This window comes from Neoarius graeffei, chromosome 2 (genome assembly GCF_027579695.1).
Source record: "Neoarius graeffei isolate fNeoGra1 chromosome 2, fNeoGra1.pri, whole genome shotgun sequence".
Lineage (NCBI taxonomy): Eukaryota > Metazoa > Chordata > Actinopteri > Siluriformes > Ariidae > Neoarius > Neoarius graeffei.
Genome location: NC_083570.1, coordinates 3,121,598 through 3,141,625, shown reverse-complemented (window position 1 = coordinate 3,141,625; position 20,028 = coordinate 3,121,598). Strand labels below are relative to the sequence as shown.

The following is a 20,028-nucleotide window of genomic DNA, read 5'->3' as shown; positions in this document are numbered from 1 at the left end:
TTAGTGCTCTCTGAATGCAATATGCTTACTGTAAGTAAAGACACACACACACACGCTTTGCTTACCAGCACAAAATGATATTGCAGTGTTACTTACAGTGCATTTAACATCCCCTTTCCCTCATGTGTGTGTGTGTGTGTGTGTGTAGTACCTGGACCTGTTCCCAGCACCTCTCTGAAAGCCACTCCGTTTGAGGATCGAATCTTCCTGCACTGGAAGGAGCCACTCGAGCCCAATGGAGTCATTACACAGTATGAGGTAATGTGTGTGTGTGTGTGTGTGTGTGAGGATTCTCTGTGGAGTGGTAAAGTTTAGCGCTGGTAATGGCCATGCTGCTTCAGTCAGCGAAGACAGAGTGTGTGTGTGTGTGTGTGTGTGTGTGAATCCAGGACCGAAATCTCATTTTGTAGTTTAGTGCGCAATGTAGGGTGTAGGGGACATTACTATAGAAGCCATAGCAATGCAATTTACTATGCACTCCCTGTAGTTCCCTAAATGTCAAATCGAGAGGACTAAATACTTTCCCATATGTGTCAGATAACGTTATCCAGGGACACATGTCGGCCCGGGGGCATTTTGAGTTATTGACAGATTCAGAAAGTACAGTTTCTAAGCTTTCCAATGATGCCTTCCATGTGGAGATCTGACAATATTTGAAGAATGTGTGGCCTTTTGAAAGTGTATACTTCTTAAAACAGAAAAGGGAGAAAATCGCCCTCAAAGTTTTCCATCTCAGCTACTCTGGGTGTAGGGCGGGCACATAATGCTGCTCATCTGCATGACATTAAGGAAAGCCCTACCCCCTACTAGCTAGCACGATGCTACTTTCATGTAAACAAAGATCACCACGTCAATTTTCCTTCCATGCAAAGTATGCCCAACACAATTATGAAGTCCTAAAGTATACTTTAACGTTTTGTGGTTGAAAAATTACTCACACCGTAAGAAAGAAAGATAGCACGATGATGATGATACAACGCTAGTTTCATGTAACCAAACCACAACACTCTCCGTTACATGCAAAAATAACCACACAGCCTTAGATTAATAAACTCACCCCATCAGAAAGAGAAACGGCGCCTTGCACACACCAATGCCTCTGATGGAATATGTAGTCCTAGAACGCTTCCTTTTGGTTGGGTTTTTTTGCTAGAAATGATTATCTCCGATGTAAATACCGTGCGTCTGTTTGCTTCGCGGTGTTTCAGCTCCTCTGCGCTCTGTTTAGCTTGCTCATTCCATAGTGAAATTACACGCCTGTATGCAGCTTAAGTAGCCACGAGCTCAGCTCGTATCATACGATTGGCGAAAAAAAAAACCCCAAAAGACTTAAATCATCATGTGAATGGCCCATATGGTAATTTACCCACACCCCCCAGCAGGCTACAGTCCTGACAAAAACGAGACAATTTGCAACAAAAAATGTATGCTTTTCCAACAAAACAATCTATTATCTGAAATACTGATTGCATTCTTCAAGATCTCAACTTGCACATTATGGAAAAAAACGAAAATCACAAATTTCGAGAAAAAAAAAATGCTTCTTTTGCGATTATCTCGGATTCGTTTCGGCCGACATGCGTCCCTGGATTCGGAGAGGTGTCACATGTATATGTCCAAAAGGACATGCCTACTTTTTCCATACATTGACTCAACAACGCGCCCGTGTGTATAACCTTCTCATTTCCATAAAACGGCTTGAATCGCCACCTTATCATGGTGGAGAGGTTTGAATGCCCGAGTGATGACTGGAACTATGTTGTCGGGGGCAATTTGCCCCAGTAGGGTCTCCCAAGGCAGGTGGTGCAGTGGTTAGCACTGTTGCCTCGCAGCAATAAGGTTCCAGCTTTGAACCTCATGACTGATGGGGGCTGTTGTAGGTTTCCTCTGGGTGCTTGAGTTTCCTTCCACACTGCAAAGACATTAGGTTTAGGTTAACTGGCTACTATAAATTGGTAAACCCATAGGTGTGTGTGTGAAGCTGGAGGTGAATGAAGCAGGCTCAAGATAGATGCAGACTGTCAAACTGAGTACGTATGTCGGGGTCTCCCAAGGCAAACTGTTCCTTGGTGAGGGGGCCAGACTAAGTGTAATTCTAAAGGACATCTATGAGGAGGACATGAAACCTTGCCCAGAACAGGGATCCTGGAGCCAGGCCTGGGGAGGGGGCTCGTTGAGGTTGCTGTTCAGGTTGCTGAAAGGGCTCCCTCTGAGGGACTTCAATGCTCACATGGGCAACGACAGTGAAACCTGGAGGAGAGGAGAGAGATTGGGAGAAATGGCCTGCTTGACCTGAACCTGAGCTGTAGGTTGATGATCAATTTTGAAGTCATGTCATCATCATGTGACCGTATGTCTTGGAAGAAGATTTGAGTGAAGAGAGGACCTCCTCTTTGTGTGAAGAGAGGACTCTGGTGAAGAGAAGACCATATGTTTTGGACACTTGGGTGAAGAGAGGACTGCCAAGGGGTGGAAGGTGTCTGGTTCAGAGGCATCAGGGTTGCTTTTTACAAATGACATGGTCCTGTTGTCATCATCGAGCTGTGACCTTCGAGTGTGAAGTGGCTGGGATGAGAATCAGTCCCTCCAAGTCTGAGATCATGGTTCTAACCTGGAAAAGGGTCGATTGCGTGCTCCGGGTTGGGGATGAGTCCTTGCCTCAAGTGGAGGAGTTCAAGTATCTCAGGATCTTGTTCACAAGTGTGGGAAGACTGGAGCAAGAGATTAACTGACAGATTGGTGCAGCTTCTGCAATGATGCAGAAGCTGAGCCAGAAGGCGCCGCTATCGATTTACTGGTTGATCTACGTTCCAACCCTCATTGATGGTCACGAGTTGTGGGTAGAGACCAAAAGAACGAGCTCACAGTTAGAAGCGGCAGAAATGAACTTTCTCCAAAGCGTGTCTGCGCTCACCCTTCGAGACAGAGTGAGGAGCTCGGACATTCGGGAGGAGCAGCTAGCTGCTGCTCCTCTGCATTGCAAGGAGCCAGCTGAGGTTGTTTTGTTATCTGTCTAAGACTCCTTCCAGACACCTCTTTGGTGAGGTATCTCTGGCATGTATAACTAGGAGGAGACCCCGAGGTAGACCCAGGACACGCTGAAGGGATTATATTGCTCGGCTGGCATGGAAACACCATGGTGTCCCCCTGGAAGAGCTGGAGGAGGTGGATGGGGAGAAGGAGGCCTGGGCATCTCTGCTGAAACTGTTGCACCTGCAAAACCAGACCCAGATCAGAGGATGGGTGGATGGACTTGATACATCCATATTTCCGGCCCTCATTCTCAAAAATGGCTGAACAGATGCACCCACATTTCAGTATTTGGACTCAAAGACACGCCCACACTTTCATCTATGACCTTCAGGCCATGACCAATCAGAGCCCATTCTCATTTCTGTGTACAATCTAAAAGACACACGCATTTCCCTTTGAACAGGCAGTCAAGCCACACCCATTCAGCGCTCCCTCTCATTTTCATATATGGCCTAAAGGACCAACCTGAATGAATGATTCCCACGGATGGAGTCAAAGGCACACCCACATTTCTCATTAAATATACATCTGAGCCACACCAATTCAGTCCCCTCTCGTTTTTATATATTCTGTCTTAAGACACACCCATATTTCCATATATGGACACTTTTTCCGTGTTTATAATGAAGCAAACGCTGCTCTGGGGTTTGTAACCTGACTGATGTGTGTTTTTTCCTCTGCAGATCAGCTACAGCAGTGTATCCTCGTTTGACCCGTCAGTCCCGTTGCTCCGCCCCCCTCTGATGGTGTCTCTGCCCTTTAATGCGTCTCATCACGTGTTCTCGCAGCTCCACCCAGGAACCACCTACCACTTCACCATCCGAGCACGAACCAGCAAGGGCTTCGGCCCATCCACCACCATCAACATCACCACCAACATCTCCGGTACACTTTCACACTGTGTGTGTGTGTGTGTGTGTGTGTTTTGTTTGTTTAAGTACATTTTTCATTTCTTTTAAAGCCTGTATTCGCCCTTGTATTTGTTTATGCGCATTTGAGTCGTTGATGAGGGGACGGACACACACACACACACACACACACAGAGGGCTGAGTGGGATTAAATGGAAGAGGTGAATTGGAGCTAAAAGCTTCTCAAGTTTTTCACTAATGGCAAGAAAGAGGAATGTAAAAGACACAGAGAGAGAGAGAGAGAGAGAGACGGGGGGACACAGAGAGAGAGGGGGCAGAGAGAGACAGACAGAGGGGGCAGAGAGAGAGACCGAGAGAGAAGGACAGAGAGAGAGAGAGAGGGGGGACACGGACAGAGAGAGTCACAGAGTGAAGAGGGACATACAGGGACAGAGTGAGAGAGAGGGGCAGAGAGAGAGAAAGGGGCAGAGAGAGAGAGACACACACGCAGAGGGGCAGAGAGAGGCAGACAGAGAGAGAGAGGGGCAGAGAGAGAGAGACACACAGGGGCAGAGAGAGGCAGACAGACAGAGAGAGGGGCAGAGAGAGACAGACAGACAGAGAGAGGGGCAGAGAGAGACAGACAGAGAGAGGGGCAGAGAGAGACACACAGAGGGGCAGAGAGAGACAGACAGAGAGAGGGGGGCAGAGAAAGAGAGACACACATGAGCAGAGAGAGAGAGAGGCAGAGAGAGACGCACACAGAGGGGCAGAGAGACGGGGCAGAGAGAGACAGACAGAGAGAGAGAGGGGGAGAGAGAGACACACACACACACACACACACACAGAGGGGCAGAGAGAGAGAGAGACGCACACACGGGCAGAGAGACGGGGGGCAGAGAGAGACGGGCAGAGAGAGACACACACACACAGAGGGGCAGAGAGACAGGGGGCAGAGAGACAGGGGGCAGAGAGAGACAGACAGAGAGAGAGGGGCAGAGAGAGAGACACACATGGGCAGAGAGAGAGAGGGGGGGGCAGAGGGACAGAGAGAGGCACAGAGTGAGAGAGAGAGGGACAGAGAGAAGGATGGACAGGGACAGAAGGAGAGGGACAGAGAGAGAGAGAAGGGCAGAGAGAGAGAGGGAGGGACAGAGAGAGAGACAGAGTGAGAGAGGGACAGACAGGGACAGAAGGAGAGGGACAGAGATGGAGAGAGAGAAGGGCAGAGAGAGAGTGAGGGACAGAGAGACAGACAGAGTGAGAGAGGGACAGACAGGGACAGAAGGAGAGAGAGAGAGAGAGAGAGAGAGAGAGCGCACTGTGAGGACGAATCTGATCTAATTTGAAACGGAGAGCAGCGCGTCATCATACACAATATAGTGAAATGTAAATTTAAAACGTGCACACATTTTAAGGTGAGAATCTAAATGTAATAAAGCTATTTTCGCCCGTAGTCAGCTGGGATCGGCTCCAGCTCGCCTGCGACCCTGTAGAACAGGATAAAGCGGCTACAGATAATGAGATGAGATAAAAATATTTTATATTAAAAGCTTAAATGCTTTTAGAAATGTTTTAAGCTTTTATTTTGTAAGTAGATGTGTAAATGTTGAGGTTCAGATTTAAAGCATTTCTGTCTTAATGAAATAAACACTTTTACATTAACTTATGAATATGTAGAGTACATTCTAGTGTTTCGTGTGTTCGAGCGCACTACAGCATCGTTATCCATTAATCAATAATCAGTCAGCCTGAGTGTGATTTGTTCGATTCCCTCTGCTGTAGCTCCCATTCTGGAGGAATATGACGGCACTGACGCGGTCCTCAACGAGACCGCAACGACCATCACCGTTCTGCTCAAACCCGCACAAGCTAAAGGAGCTCCCATCAGGTGTGTGTGTGATTCCTATATTTCTTCTCTCCGAAGCTCTACGTTTAAAGATAAACCCTTTCTGTGATGTTTATAGGCGTATCGGGTGGAAATTAAATCCAGATTGCTTGAAACTGCTCTCCGATCTTGAATTCAGAGTTGAATGCCGAACAACAGACTTTTTACAGAATTAAAACGTTTGTCTGTTCTTGAAATGTTAGAAAACGGCCGTGATGTTCTGTATGAGGATCAAAATGGGCCTCATTAACCAATCAGATCAAAAGTTTTTTCTTTATAACGTTTCTATTTTCCGAGATCTTTACATGGAAATTGGCAGGAACATGGAGGGTTGTGTACTGAATACAAAGTTTGAAAAAATAATTATACTAATGAGGTAAAACCCATTAAATCGGTCTACTCAATAAAAAAAAGTAATAAAAGATTATTTCTAATCCCCTCGTTGTGCTCTGTAGGCCTTTGTATTTCTCAAAAGTCAGGCTGACTAGTGTTTACATGAAAGAATATTAATGATTATTTCAATTAATATTCACAGCTTTCAAGGCGAACCTAAAAAAAAACAAACCTGTGTGAGCCACAGCCAGTAAACAACTCGCATGAACTCGACTGAAATCGACACTCGCGTTTCTGACTTCCGGTTTTTATCCCCCGCTGGCCGAAAGGCCCGAAGGGGGATGATGTCGTGGTGATGTCCGTCCATCCGGCCGTTTGTCCCGGGAAGGGTGCTCACCTTCTGAAATCAACTCCTCTCACAATTTTTGGATGAATTTCTCGAAGCTTCGCAAAAAGCCTTGTTACAGTGGTGCTTGAAAGTTTGTGAACCCTTTCGAATTTTCTATATTTCTGCATAAATATGACCTAAAACATCATCAGATTTTCACACAAGTCCTAAAAGTAGATAAAGAGAGCCCAGTTAAACAAATGAGACCAAAATATTATACTTGGTCATTTATTTATTGAGGAAAATGATCCAATATTACATATCTGTGAGTGGCAAAAGTATGTGAACCTCTAGGATTAGCAGTTAATTAGAGTCAGGTGTTTTCAGTCAATGGGATGACGATCAGGTGTGAGTGGGCACCCTGTTTTATTTAAAGAACAGGGATCTATCAAAGTCTGATCTTCACAGCACATGTTTGTGGAAGTGTATCATGGCACGAACAAAGGAGATTTCTGAGGACCTCAGAAAAAGTGTTGTTGATGCTCATCAGGCTGGAAAAGGTTACAAAACCATCTCTAAAGAGTTTGGACTCCACCAGTCCACAGTCAGACAGATTGTGTACAAATGGAAGAAATGCAAGACCATTGTTACCCTCCCCAGGAGTGGGCGACCAACAAAGATCACTCCAAGAGCAAGGCGTGTAATAGTCAGCGAGGTCACAAAGGAACCCAGGGTAACTTCTAAGCAACTGAAGGCCTCTCTCACATTGGCTAATGCTAATGTTCATGAGTCCACCATCAGGAGAACACTGAACAACAATGGTGTGCATGGCAGGGTTGCAAGAAGAAAGCCACTGCTCTCCAAAAAGAACATTGCTGCTCGTCTGCAGTTTGCTAAAAATCACGTGGACAAGCCAGAAGGCTATTGGAAAAATGTTTTGTGGATGGATGAGAGCAAAGTAGAAGTTTTTGGTTTAAATGAGAAGCGTCATGTTTGGAGAAAGGAAAACGCTGCATTCCAGCATAAGAACCTTATCCCATCTGTGAAACATGGTGGTGGTAGTATCATGGTTTGGGCCTGTTTTGCTGCATCTGGGCCAGGACGGCTTGCCATCATTGATGGAGCAATGAATTCTGAATTATACCAGCGAATTCTAAAGGAAAATGTCAGGACATCTGTCCATGAACTGAATCTCAAGAGAAGGTGGGTCATGCAGCAAGACAACGACCCTAAGCACACAAGTCGTTCTACCAAAGAATGGTTAAAGAAGAATAAAGTTAATGTTTTGGAATGGCCAAGTCAAAGTCCTGACCTTAATCCGATCGAAATGTTGTGGAAGGACCTGAAGCGAGCAGTTCATGTGAGGAAACCCACCAACATCCCAGAGTTGAAGCTGTTCTGTACGGAGGAACGGGCTAAAATTCCTCCAAGCCGGTGTGCAGGACTGATCAACAGTTACCGCAAACGTTTAGCTGCAGTTATTGCTGCACAAGGGGGTCACACCAGATACTGAAAGCAAAGGGTCACATACTTTTGCCACTCACAGATATGTAATATTGGATCATTTTCCTCAATAAATAAATGACCGAGTATAATATTTTTGTCTCATTTGCTTCACTGGGTTCTCTTTATCTACTTTTAGGACATCTGATGATGTTTTAGGTCATATTTATGCAGAAATAAAGAATATTCTGAAGGGCTCACAAACTTTCAAGCACCACCGTATATGACAGTTACAGTATACGCAGATTGAAATTTCATTTAATTTGGGCAAGTTTTCCCAGAGTTTTGCCCTTGATTATTAAAAAACTTGTACTTTGGCAATTTCATCAAGGTGTGCTCGCTTTCTGAAATCAACTCTCCATACACGTCAACCTATACGGAATGTCCGTATTTTATACGGATTTGATTCAATAAACGTAGTATACGGGCGTATAAATAAAGTTATACGGATTCTTTAAAAAAACTTCAATATTTATTTAGAGCTATTGACCCTTCCGACTCACGTGACCTTCGTAAACGTGACCGCCATTTTGGACATGAAGTGGACTTCGGTTTGAATGCGAGGAAGGCGATGAACGAAAAACATAAAAGGAAAAGGAGCGAGATGCAGAAAATGCCTTCGCTATCCAGCGACGTAGGGCATTTACAGGGCGAGCAGAGGGAGAGGTGTTTGCAAAAATTGAGGTTAGCAGGCTTAGAGAACGACGTTTACCTGCAACAATAATACCTAACACACATTTAAGTATCCGTCGTAAAGACGTGAAACTCGTCGCGTGACGAGTGTGTTCATTGATAAGCTAACACAATCTAAAAGTAGACATACCGTACCATCACACTGCCCTGGCGCTGTGTACAGTTTACCTTCTATGGTTTGTGCACTCACTATTTGCCATTACTTTCTCCAACCGTTGTTACAGATTACAGGGAACGGCCTGGATTTAAGAGACAAATACATGTTCCTCTTGTTTTGAACACTTATTCGTTGGACATTACCTCTGATCTGTCCTACAGTCTACCAACAGCAAAGGAACACGACATTAGCTAATGTCGTTAGCTAATAGCTACTACAGAAGAACAAAGAGGTTACAATGGGTTATTTTAGCCTATTTGGTTACACACTCGCCGCCACAGAATGTTAACAGCAATGTAATGCCTTTTCTGGCTAATTTTATCCGTCTTACCTCCAACAAAGTGGTCACTACACAAGCGTTGGTATGCTGAGGGCTGCCAATCTTCCCTGTTAATGGCCGCTATCCATCTTCTCCATCGGTCAGCATCTGTCGGGATCTGATAAAATGATAATTCTTGCCTTGTGTGTTGCATCCAGGTGCACAACAATATAATGGCATGATGGAAGTCTTGCTGAAAGTCAAAACTTTCTTTGATGGCTATATTCCTTTCGATTCTTCGTTGTTGGCTGTGGTAGACTACTGGTAGTTCATGTCCAAAATGGCAGCCGCATTTGTCGTGACGTCACGTGGGGTGGGTCGATAATCAATTCCCACGATGATAAAAGAGCGCATAACATTTACAAACGTACCGTACACCACAGACAGCCAGTAAAAGGTCTTATGAAATCATGCGTTATCTTGACGTAGCGAGACTTCGTTCCACTTTTGATCACGCGCACACCGCATTGCGAGAATCCCACGTCATCCTCGCCGCCATATTGGATGTGGCAAAGTGGAGATTCTTCAACCGTCTCTGGGACGGTAGCCGAGAATAAAGATGCCTCATTCATGTGCTGCGTTTAACTGTACCAACAGGTTTACCGTCCAAACGAGATCACGTGGGATTACCTTTCACAGGCGAGACTTTTACGAACAGATTTTCCTGACTTTGTGGCTAATATGAAGTCTCGCGCATAATAGCCGCTCGGTGAAACCTGTCTCCAAACAACGAAGTATTTCCTTTGTAACTACGCTGATAACACTTTGTGTTTTTGTCGAACATTGGAGCTTTGTATTCATTCTGAAGGTTTATTGTTATTAATATTGAATAAAAAGTAACTGGGATATATCATTATTAATTATCATTCAAATTTTAGGTAAATTATTTTAATTTGCATCTTATACGGATTTTATAAGGGAAATACGGATTTTGGAGGTTGGTTATACAGGTTCGATTGACCAAAGGTTGACATGTATGACTCTCACGATTTTTGGAGGAATTTCACGAAACGTGGCAGGCTTCTTTGTTATATGTCGGTAATACGCAGATTACAATTTCGTTCAATTCAGTCGCCTTTTCCCAGAGTTATGGCCGAGTTGCCAGCAGGGGATATTCTGCTCTCGGAGCGCTCATGTTTAAAATCTCATTCCGACCACTAAGATCTCAATATTTTTCATCAAAACAACTTCAGTTATATTCGAAAATAGTTATTTATTTATAGTTATGAATGTTTGATTTGAAAAAAAAAATAAGTAGGTAAAGCTGTGAAAACTCAAAATCTCCCGTGAATCAGAACATCAAAACTAGCAGACAGAAAATGTTGCTGAATCCTTCATCAGAAACAGTGAGAGCGAGAGAGCATCGCTATAAAACTGATCTGATTGATGTTGACGAGTAATCCAGTTGGAAACCGATCAGGAGAGAGAGATTGGTTTCCTGTGACTCAAAAAGAAAAGCACTGGCAGTTTCCCGACGTCCCGCGAGCAGAGTTTTTACTCTGTTGTAGCGACTTCAACCTGCCGTTACTCTCAAAGTACCGGACAGATCTTAACCAGATCCGTTTCTCTGGAAAGCAGAGGTTATACATACAACCCCGATTCCAAAAAAGTTGGGACAAAGTACGAATTGTCAATAAAAACAGAATGCAATAATTTACAAATCTCAAAAACTGATATTGTATTCAAAATAGAACACAGACAACATATCAAATGTCGAAAGTGAGACATTTTGAAATTTCATGCCAAATATTGGCTCATTTGAAATTTCATGACAGCAACACATCTCAAAAAAGTTGGGACAGGGGCAATAAGAGGCTGGAAAAGTTAAAGGGACAAAAAAGGAACAGCTGGAGGACCAAACTGCAACTCATTAGGTCAATTGGCAATAGGTCATTAACATGACTGGGTATAAAAAGAGCATCTTGGAGTGGCAGCGGCTCTCAGAAGTAAAGATGGGAAGAGGATCACCAATCCCCCTAATTCTGCACCGACAAATAGTGGAGCAATATCAGAAAGGAGTTCGACAGTGTAAAATTGCAAAGAGTTTGAACATATCATCATCTACAGAGCATAATATCATCAAAAGATTCAGAGAATCTGGAAGAATCTCTGTGCGTAAGGGTCAAGGCCGGAAAACCATACTGGGTGCCCGTGATCTTCGGGCCCTTAGACGGCACTGCATCACATACAGGCATGCTTCTGTATTGGAAATCACAAAATGGGCTCAGGAATATTTCCAGAGAACATTATCTGTGAACACAATTCACCGTGCCATCCGCCGTTGCTAGCTAAAACTCTATAGTTCAAAGAAGAAGCCGTATCTAAACATGATCCAGAAGCGCAGACGTCTTCTCTGGGCCAAGGCTCATTTAAAATGGACTGTGGCAAAGTGGAAAACTGTTCTGTGATCAGACGAATCAAAATTTGAAGTTCTTTATGGAAATCAGGGACGCCGTGTCATTCGGACTAAAGAGGAGAAGGATGACCCGAGTTGTTATCAGCGCTCAGTTCAGAAGCCTGCATCTCTGATGGTATGGGGTTGCATTAGTGCGTGTGGCATGGGCAGCTTACACATCTGGAAAGACCCCATCAATGCTGAAAGGTATATCCAGGTTCTAGAGCAACATATGCTCCCATCCAGACGACGTCTCTTTCAGGGAAGACCTTGCATTTTCCAACATGACAATGCCAAACCACATACTGCATCAATTACAGCATCATGGCTGCGTAGAAGAAGGGTCCGGGTACTGAACTGGCCAGCCTGCAGTCCAGATCTTTCACCCATAGAAAACATTTGGCGCATCATAAAACGGAAGATACGACAAAAAAGACCAACTAGAATCCTACATTAGACAAGAAAGGGTTAACATTCCTATCCCTAAACTTGAGCAACTTGTCTCCTCAGTCCCCAGACGTTTACAGACTGTTGTAAAGAGAAAAGGGGATGTCTCACAGTGGGAAACATGGCCTTGTCCCAACTTTTTTGAGATGTGTTGTTGTCATGAAATTTAAAATCACCTAATTTTTCTCTTTAAATGATACATTTTCTCAGTTTAAACATTTGATATGTCATCTATGTTCTATTCTGAATAAAATATGGAATTTTGAAACTTCCACATCATTGCATTCCGTTTTTATTTACAATTTGTACTTTGTCCCGACTTTTTTGGAATCGGGGTTGTAGTTTTCACTGACGTCACGGCATTCCGGGGAACGTCCTCCAGCCGCCATCTTGTGGGGCAAACAAAACGGACCATCGCTATTACCGGCTACATTATCTCGGACGAATTTATAAAGTTATATAGTCAGTTTTCTAAAATAAAGATCAATGTTGGCAAAATCAAGCAAACGGAAGTATATAGATACATTAGACGACATCTCACGACAACGGTATGCAGCCAAACTGGCCTTGATTGGGGGAATTGACCCCTACGAAGTGGACAAAGATGCATTTTCAAGTGACTATGCAGGGCTGCCATCCGTATCGTACCCTGATATTGTGAACTATTTCGTGAATAGTAAAAGCGCCTACACACTTGACGACCTCAAAGCATACAAGTCGCTGGAGTCATACAATTATTTTGTCTGTGGCTGGGTCCGTGAAGTCCACCATATAAAACCAAGTGACAGTCGTGTCCTAATTACAGCCAAGGTATGTAAACATTGGAATTTTAGAGCTCTCAACACTGCATATAAATATGTGTGTGTGTATAATATCGAGTTGATTTAAATCGGAAAGCTTGCGCAGCTTTCTGATTCACTGTTTTTTTTTCTCATCCTTATACTTCCTATGTTTCATGGACTGTAACGGATTTGCAATTGATTGTTTATTTAAACAACTTACCACTTATAAAATGATCGGAGCAGACTTTGCTGTGTTTGGAAGGCTGATAATCCTTGCGGTTGATTCTCGCAAGCCATAGATTTCTCCTTTGTATGCTGAGTTTGTTTGTTTGCTCGCCTTCGTGCTCCCGTACAGTGGGAATTCCATAAAAGCTCCGCTTGACGTCATCATCTGACCTATTACGACAGCCGTGAATACAACAGGTGTGCACCATTGCTAGCTTTAAATAGCCTGCTTGGGTTCTTTTGAAGACTTTGTACTCGCGCGTTACAATGTGTGCTCAGTGACCCGTACGGTAAGCTTGACCCGCAAGATGGCCACCACTAGGGAATCCCCGACTCTGTGACGTCATGTGAAAACTATAAGCAGAGAGCTCAGCAGTGACAGGTTTGTAAACTCGGATGAGCGTCTGAATGGACAATTTTCACACCGCGGCCAGCGAGCGTCTGATACGCTAACTTTCACTTTTAGCTTTGAATTTGTCGTCTGTTCTCTCCTGAACTTTTTTTTTGTCCCGCTGCCTGATTTTAGCTCTTTAAAATATGTCCGATTCTGTTTCTCCAGGTTTCAGAGCCATCTTCTAATTTTAGTTTTCGTATTTACGAGCTTGTTTTTTGCGTTAGTCTGGGTCTAGTTACGGGTTTGGCTCTGACTCTACGTAAATTTGCTCTGGACAGGATTCATGCTGAGTTTCGGTTTATATCGGGCTTTAGTCCTGAAGTCTGGGTCGAGGTTTGGTTTTTGAATTGGGTTAAATGTTTTAATCGAGCTTGATTTTAGTTTTGGTTTGAACTTCGTTCGTGGTGACACCGCGGTTTGACTTCATTTTCACTTTTTGATTTGTTTAGGGCGGGTCTGGCCCAGGTCATATTCCATTAGCTGGGGTTTAAGTTTGATTTTAATATTGTCCTGGTTTTAGACGAATTTCGGCTCACTTTTAAGCTGCTCCACTGTGTACAGACAAACGTTTTGGCTAATTTTGGTTGAGTTTATTATTATTTGAAATGGATTTTTTTTTTTTAAGTTTTAAAAAAGACCTTGATTTTTGCTTTTGTTTTGGCATTAATTATGAGAGTTGTGGACTCCTCCCCCTGGTTTTAGATCAGAATTTGGACTCGCACTTGGACCAGGTCTGAATTTGGTTTTGTGCTGTTTAATGTGCTGCTCTTTAACTCTGTCGTATAAAGTTATAAAAGAGAAATTATTGATAATCACGCGATCCGGTGTCACCTGGATGAAGATGAGTTCCTTTTATATATATATATATATATATATGTGTGTGTGTGTGTGTGTGTGTGTGTGTGTGTGTGTGTGTGTGAAGGATTATTGCAGATATTGTTGACAGATTAAAGGGATTAAAGCGTATCAGCATTGTTGAGTCTCGTGTCTTTACTCTAAGCCCAGATTGGGATTCGGGCAGATCTTCACCGCCGCTTTGTGAATTATTAAAATCTCTCCTCGCAGCTTCGTCTTTATTTATTCCTTCATTTATTTTTTATTTATTTACTTTCTCATTTTTTTTTTTTTAAATTTTTATTTTTTGAAGATGTGCAATCTGTCGTCATGCCAACTAAGCTGGTGGGAGAGACAGAAGGCCTTGTTGTTTACAGGAAAGTTAAGGTGTGTGTGTGTGTGTGTGTGTGTGTGTGTGTGAGAGAGAGAGAGAGAGAGAGAGAGAGAGAGACCATCTGCTGTGGTCATTTGTAACAGTTTGTCATTGACAGGCAGTAGAGACAGACAGACAGACAGACAGACAGACAGACAGGGAGCGTGTACTGTGTTTTAAGGGACTGGCAGTCCATCTGGAGTAGTATTATGGGATGTTAGATTGTGCTTCTATGAAGATGATAATCTCTCTCACACACACACACACACACACACACACACACACACACACACACACACACACACAGGTTGTTGGTTTAGTCACTTGGTTGTTTTTAGTTGATGACAGACAGACAGGTGAGTCGATGGATAAACAGATGGATAGGCAGACAGATATGGAATACAATAGAAATTAGGTAGAGACAGATAAATGGACACCCAGACAACCAACAGACAGCTGGGAAGATGGACAGACACAGAGAGAGGTGGATAGATGGGAGGATAGACAGTTGGATAAATGGAGAGATAGACAGTTGGATGGATGGACGGATAGATAGGTGGATAATTGGAGAGATAGCTGATGGATGGATGGAGAGACAGGTGGATGGATGGTAAGAGAGAGAGAGACAGGTGGGTGGATGGATGGAGAGAGAGACAGGTGGATGTATGAATAGACAGGTGGGTGGATGGATGGAGAGAGAGACAGGTGGATGTATGAATAGACAGATGGATGTATGAATAGACAGGTGGCGAGAGAGAGACAGTTGGATGTATGAATAGACAGGTGGAGAGAGAGAGACAGATGGATGTATGGATAGACAGGTGGAGAGAGAAACAGTTGGATGTATGAATAGACAGGTGGAGAGAGAGACAGATGGATGTATGAATAGACAGGTGGCGAGAGAGAGACAGGTGGATGTATGAATAGACAGGTGGAGAGAGAGAGAGATGGATGTATGGATAGACAGGTGGAGAGAGAAACAGTTGGATGTATGAATAGACAGGTGGAGAGAGAGACAGTTGGAATTATGAATAGACAGGTGGAGAGAGAGAGAGACAGATGGATGTATGAATAGACAGGTGGAGAGAGAGACAGATGGATGTATGAATAGACAGGTGGAGAGAGAGAGAGATGGATGTATGAATAGACAGGTGGAGAGAGAGAGACAGGTGGATGTATGAATAGACAGGTGGAGAGAGAGACAGTTGGAATTATGAATAGACAGGTGGAGAGAGAGAGACAGATGGATGTATGAATAGACAGGTGGAGAGAGAGACAGTTGGATGTATGAATAGACAGGTGGAGAGAGAGAGACAGGTGGCTGTATGAATAGACAGGTGGCGAGAGAGAGACAGATGGATGTATGAATAGACAGGTGGAGAGAGAGACAGATGGATGTATGAGAGACAGGTGGATGTATGAATAGACAGGTGGATAATTGGAGAGAGAGTTGGATGGACGGACAGACAGACAGGTGACTGTAATGATGGACAGACAGACAGACAGGTGACTGTAATGATGGACGGACAGACAGACAGACAGGTGACTGTATTGATGGACAGACAGACAGACAGGTGAATAGATGGATCAATCGGTCGACACACAGCCGTTAGTGGAGATTCACAGGTCACCAGAGGAGGGAATAAATCAAATAATAAATAAATAACTAGAGCGTAATGAAAGGAGAGAAATGATTTTCATGAATGTTTTTATTTAGTTAGTTTCTTTCTGTTTGCTGTCTCTCAGGGAATGCTGTGTGTGTGTGTGTGTGTGTGTGTGTGTGTGTGTGTGTGTGTGTGTGTGTGTGTGTGTGTGTACACAGATTGTTGCCATGGTAATAATATGATTCTCTGTTGTATAAATATGAATAAATTAAGTGATTTCAGTTCCATTAATAATAATTAGCGTCAGTGTGTAAGGGGGCGGAGTCAGCCCGTGTAACTGTAAGGTGACGGTGGTGTATCTCGTACGGTCTGCACACCGTCACAGACAGAAATGTAACAAAATGGCTCCAGGAAGAATCAGATGAGCGACACTAATAGCGTCTCTTCACGCCGTCCTGTGTTGCTGTGATTATTTATTCTCCTCCCCGAATTCTCTGTGTTGGTTATTTTGCTGTTTTTCACTCCGTCGCTCTCCGTGTCGTCTGATTGGTGGGTTGGTTGTGTGTCAGTGCTTACCAGATCGTGGTGGAGGAACTGAACCCTCACCGCTCACGCAGAGACGTCGGAACCCTCGAGTGTTTCCAGGTTCCTGTGTCCTATCAGACGGCCTCCAGCTCCGGATCGCCGTACTACTTTGCGGCGGAGCTTCCTCCTGGGAATCTTCTGGAACCTTCTCCTTTCACCGTGGGAGACAACAAGACGTACCGGGGCTACTCGAACGCTCCGCTCGCTCCACGCAAAAACTACAACATCTACTTCCAGGCTGTGAGCAGTGTGGAGAAGGTCAGAGCGTGCACACACACACACACACACACACACACACACACACACACACACACACACATACACACACACGCGCGTAATGTTTTCACTTGAACTTTATTACTCGTTACTGCAGAGAGAAAACGCTGTTAACTTTCACACGTCACGTACATGATGTGTTTATTTTGATTTTCCATTAAGTGCGATTTCCTCAGACATCACTGAACACAGCATCAGTTCACTGCGAGAGCATTCGGAAGATGTTCCACATGAAACCTTCTCACAAACATCAGCGGAAACTTCTTTAAAAAAAAATGTCTGTCTCTCTCTCTGTCTCTCTCTCTGTCTGTCTTGTCTATTTGTCTGACTGTCTGTATCTGTCTGTGCAGCTGTATCTGTCTGTTTCTGTCTGTCTCTATCTATCTGTCTGTTTCTGTCTGTCTATCTGCCTGTCTGTGTCAATCTCTCTATATATTTGCCTATCTATCTATCTATCTATCTATCTATCTATCTATCTATCTATCTATCTATCTATCTATCTATCTATCTATGTCTGTCTGTCTCTATCTATCCATGTCTGTCTCTATCTATCCATGTCTGTCTGTCTGTCTCTATCTATCCATGTCTGTCTGTCTGTCCATGTCTGTCTGTCTGTCTCTATCTATCCATGTGTCTCTATCTATCCATGTCTATCTGTCTGTCTCTATCTATCCATGTCTGTCTGCCTGTCTGTCCATGTCTGTCTGTCTCTATCTATCCATGTCTGTCTGTCTGTCTCTATCTATCCATGTCTGTCTGTCTGTCTGTCTGTCTCTATCTATCCATGTCTGTCTGTCTGTCTGTCTGTCTGTCTGTCTCTATCTATCCATGTCTGTCTGTCTGTCTCTATCTATCCATGTCTGTCTGTATGTCTCTATCTATCCATGTCTGTCTGTCTGTCTCTATCTATCCATGTCTGTCTGTCTGTCCATGTCTGTCTGTCTGTCTCTATCTATCCATGTGTCTCTATCTATCCATGTCTATCTGTCTGTCTCTATCTATCCATGTCTGTCTGTCTGTCTGTCCATGTCTGTCTGTCTCTATCTATCCATGTCTGTCTGTCTGTCTGTCTGTCTGTCTCTATCTATCCATGTCTGTCTGTCTGTCTGTCTGTCTCTATCTATCCATGTCTGTCTGTCTGTCTCTATCTATCCATGTCTGTCTGTCTGTCTCTATCTATCCATGTCTGTCTGTCTCTATCTATCCATGTCTGTCTGTCTGTCTGTCTGTCTGTCTCTATCTATCCATGTCTGTCTGTCTGTCTCTATCTATCCATGTCTGTCTGTATGTCTCTATCCATGTCTGTCTGTATGTCTCTATCCATGTCTGTCTGTCTCTATCTGTCCATGTCTGTCTGTCTCTATCTATCCATGTCTGTCTGTCTGTCTCTATCTATCTATCTATCTATCTATCTATCTATCTATCTATCTATCTATCTATCTATCCATGTCTGTCTGTCTGTCTGTATGTCTCTATCTATCCATGTCTGTCTGTATGTCTCTATTTATCCATGTCTGTCTGTCTGTCTCTATCTATCCATGTCTGTCTGTCTCTATCTATCCATGTCTGTCTGTCTTATCTATCCATGTCTGTCTGTCTGTCTGTCTGTCTGTCTGTCTGTCTCTATCTATCTATCTATCTATCTATCTATCTATCTATCTATCTATCTATCTATCTATCTGTCTGTCTGTCTGTCTGTCTGTCTGTCTCTATCTATCTATCCATGTCTGTCTGTCTGTCTGTCTGTCTGTCTGTCTCTCTCTATCTATCCTTGTCTGTCTGTCTGTCTGTAGCTTTTTGAAATCCATCTTTCAGTTCCAATGTACTTTTCATTATTTCTTTATTTTTTTAATTAAATATTTAAATGTGTTTCTGTATTTATTGTTGTGTTTCTTCTTTCAATTTCATTTCAACTTTTATTTACCGCCAAATTTATTATCATTTTCAAATTTCACCTGACGAAATGAAACCAGTTCCTGATCAGGATCTCGGAGTGTAAATGTTCGCGCGCGCGCACACACGCGCACACACACACACACACACACACACACACACACACACACACACACATAATTCATCATGTTCCTAAAGACAGTAAAATAAAAATGTGGAATGAGTTTGAGTTTCAACTGCACGCTGCTCAGTGATGAGTTTAACTGAGGTGTGTGTGTGTGTGTGTGTGTGTGTGTGTGTGTGTGTGTGTGTGTGTGTGTGTGTGTGACTTTTTATTTTCCTCCACAGGAAACAAAGATGCGGTGCGTCAGATTGGCGACTAAAGGTGAGAACCTGCTTTATTGCTTTTCATTCCGAGGTTCTCTTCGGAATGGCAGGAGCAGACATATTGCTTATTTCCTGTCTTTTTCTCTCGAACCCATATGAACAGTCTGATACACACACACACACACACACACACACACACACACACACACACACACACACATATATTGTATCTTTGCGGTGAAAGCTTATTTGTGATCTCTGTGACACATCTGCTGGTGAAGCAGCTTGCTCTGCTGATCTGCTGTTTTCACGGCTGCGTGAGAACAAACCGAGCCAATCACCATGATTTGTGCTTCATCAGAGATCTTCAATAATCTGCACTTTTCATCCGTCACCGAAAATACCGGACCAGCGGCAAACTGCGCCAGCGTGCGCTCATCTCCTCAAATTAATGTGCTCGGAGACCGGCTCGCTGTTCCGCCACAGGCCAAGAAACATTCCTTAAAATATTCTTCACAAATGTTTGGCTATGTTTTGAGACTTCATAAGCTTTCAGTAAAGCATTCATATGAAAGATGTTTTTAATCCAAAACGCAGCCTAATCTAGTTCTCTTTTTATTGAATGCGCATCTGAGACTGCTTCAGTGTTCCTTCAGCTCACCGTTCTTTCAGCTCGGTGTTCCTCTGGAAGTGTAGGACTCTGGGAACACAGAGTTAAGAAAACATGGAACCTAGGAGATATATTACCTTGGGAACGTAAGATATTAAGAACCATGAACTTGAATACATA

General features: G+C 43.6%; 1 protein-coding gene across 6 annotated transcripts in view; it reads left to right on the top strand.

The window, feature by feature from the left end:
- The window catches only part of ptprk (protein tyrosine phosphatase receptor type K), a 229,055-nt gene that overhangs the window by 127,352 nt on the left and 81,675 nt on the right, over nucleotides 1-20,028 (top strand). For all 6 annotated transcript variants that reach the window (XM_060913569.1, XM_060913567.1, XM_060913566.1 and 3 more), the window contains 5 exons: nucleotides 149-258; nucleotides 3,717-3,918; nucleotides 5,668-5,773; nucleotides 16,727-17,000; nucleotides 19,260-19,296. In XM_060913569.1, the coding sequence (XP_060769552.1) occupies nucleotides 149-258; nucleotides 3,717-3,918; nucleotides 5,668-5,773; nucleotides 16,727-17,000; nucleotides 19,260-19,296 (729 nt within the window). The remainder of the gene's footprint in view (nucleotides 1-148; nucleotides 259-3,716; nucleotides 3,919-5,667; nucleotides 5,774-16,726; nucleotides 17,001-19,259; nucleotides 19,297-20,028) is intronic.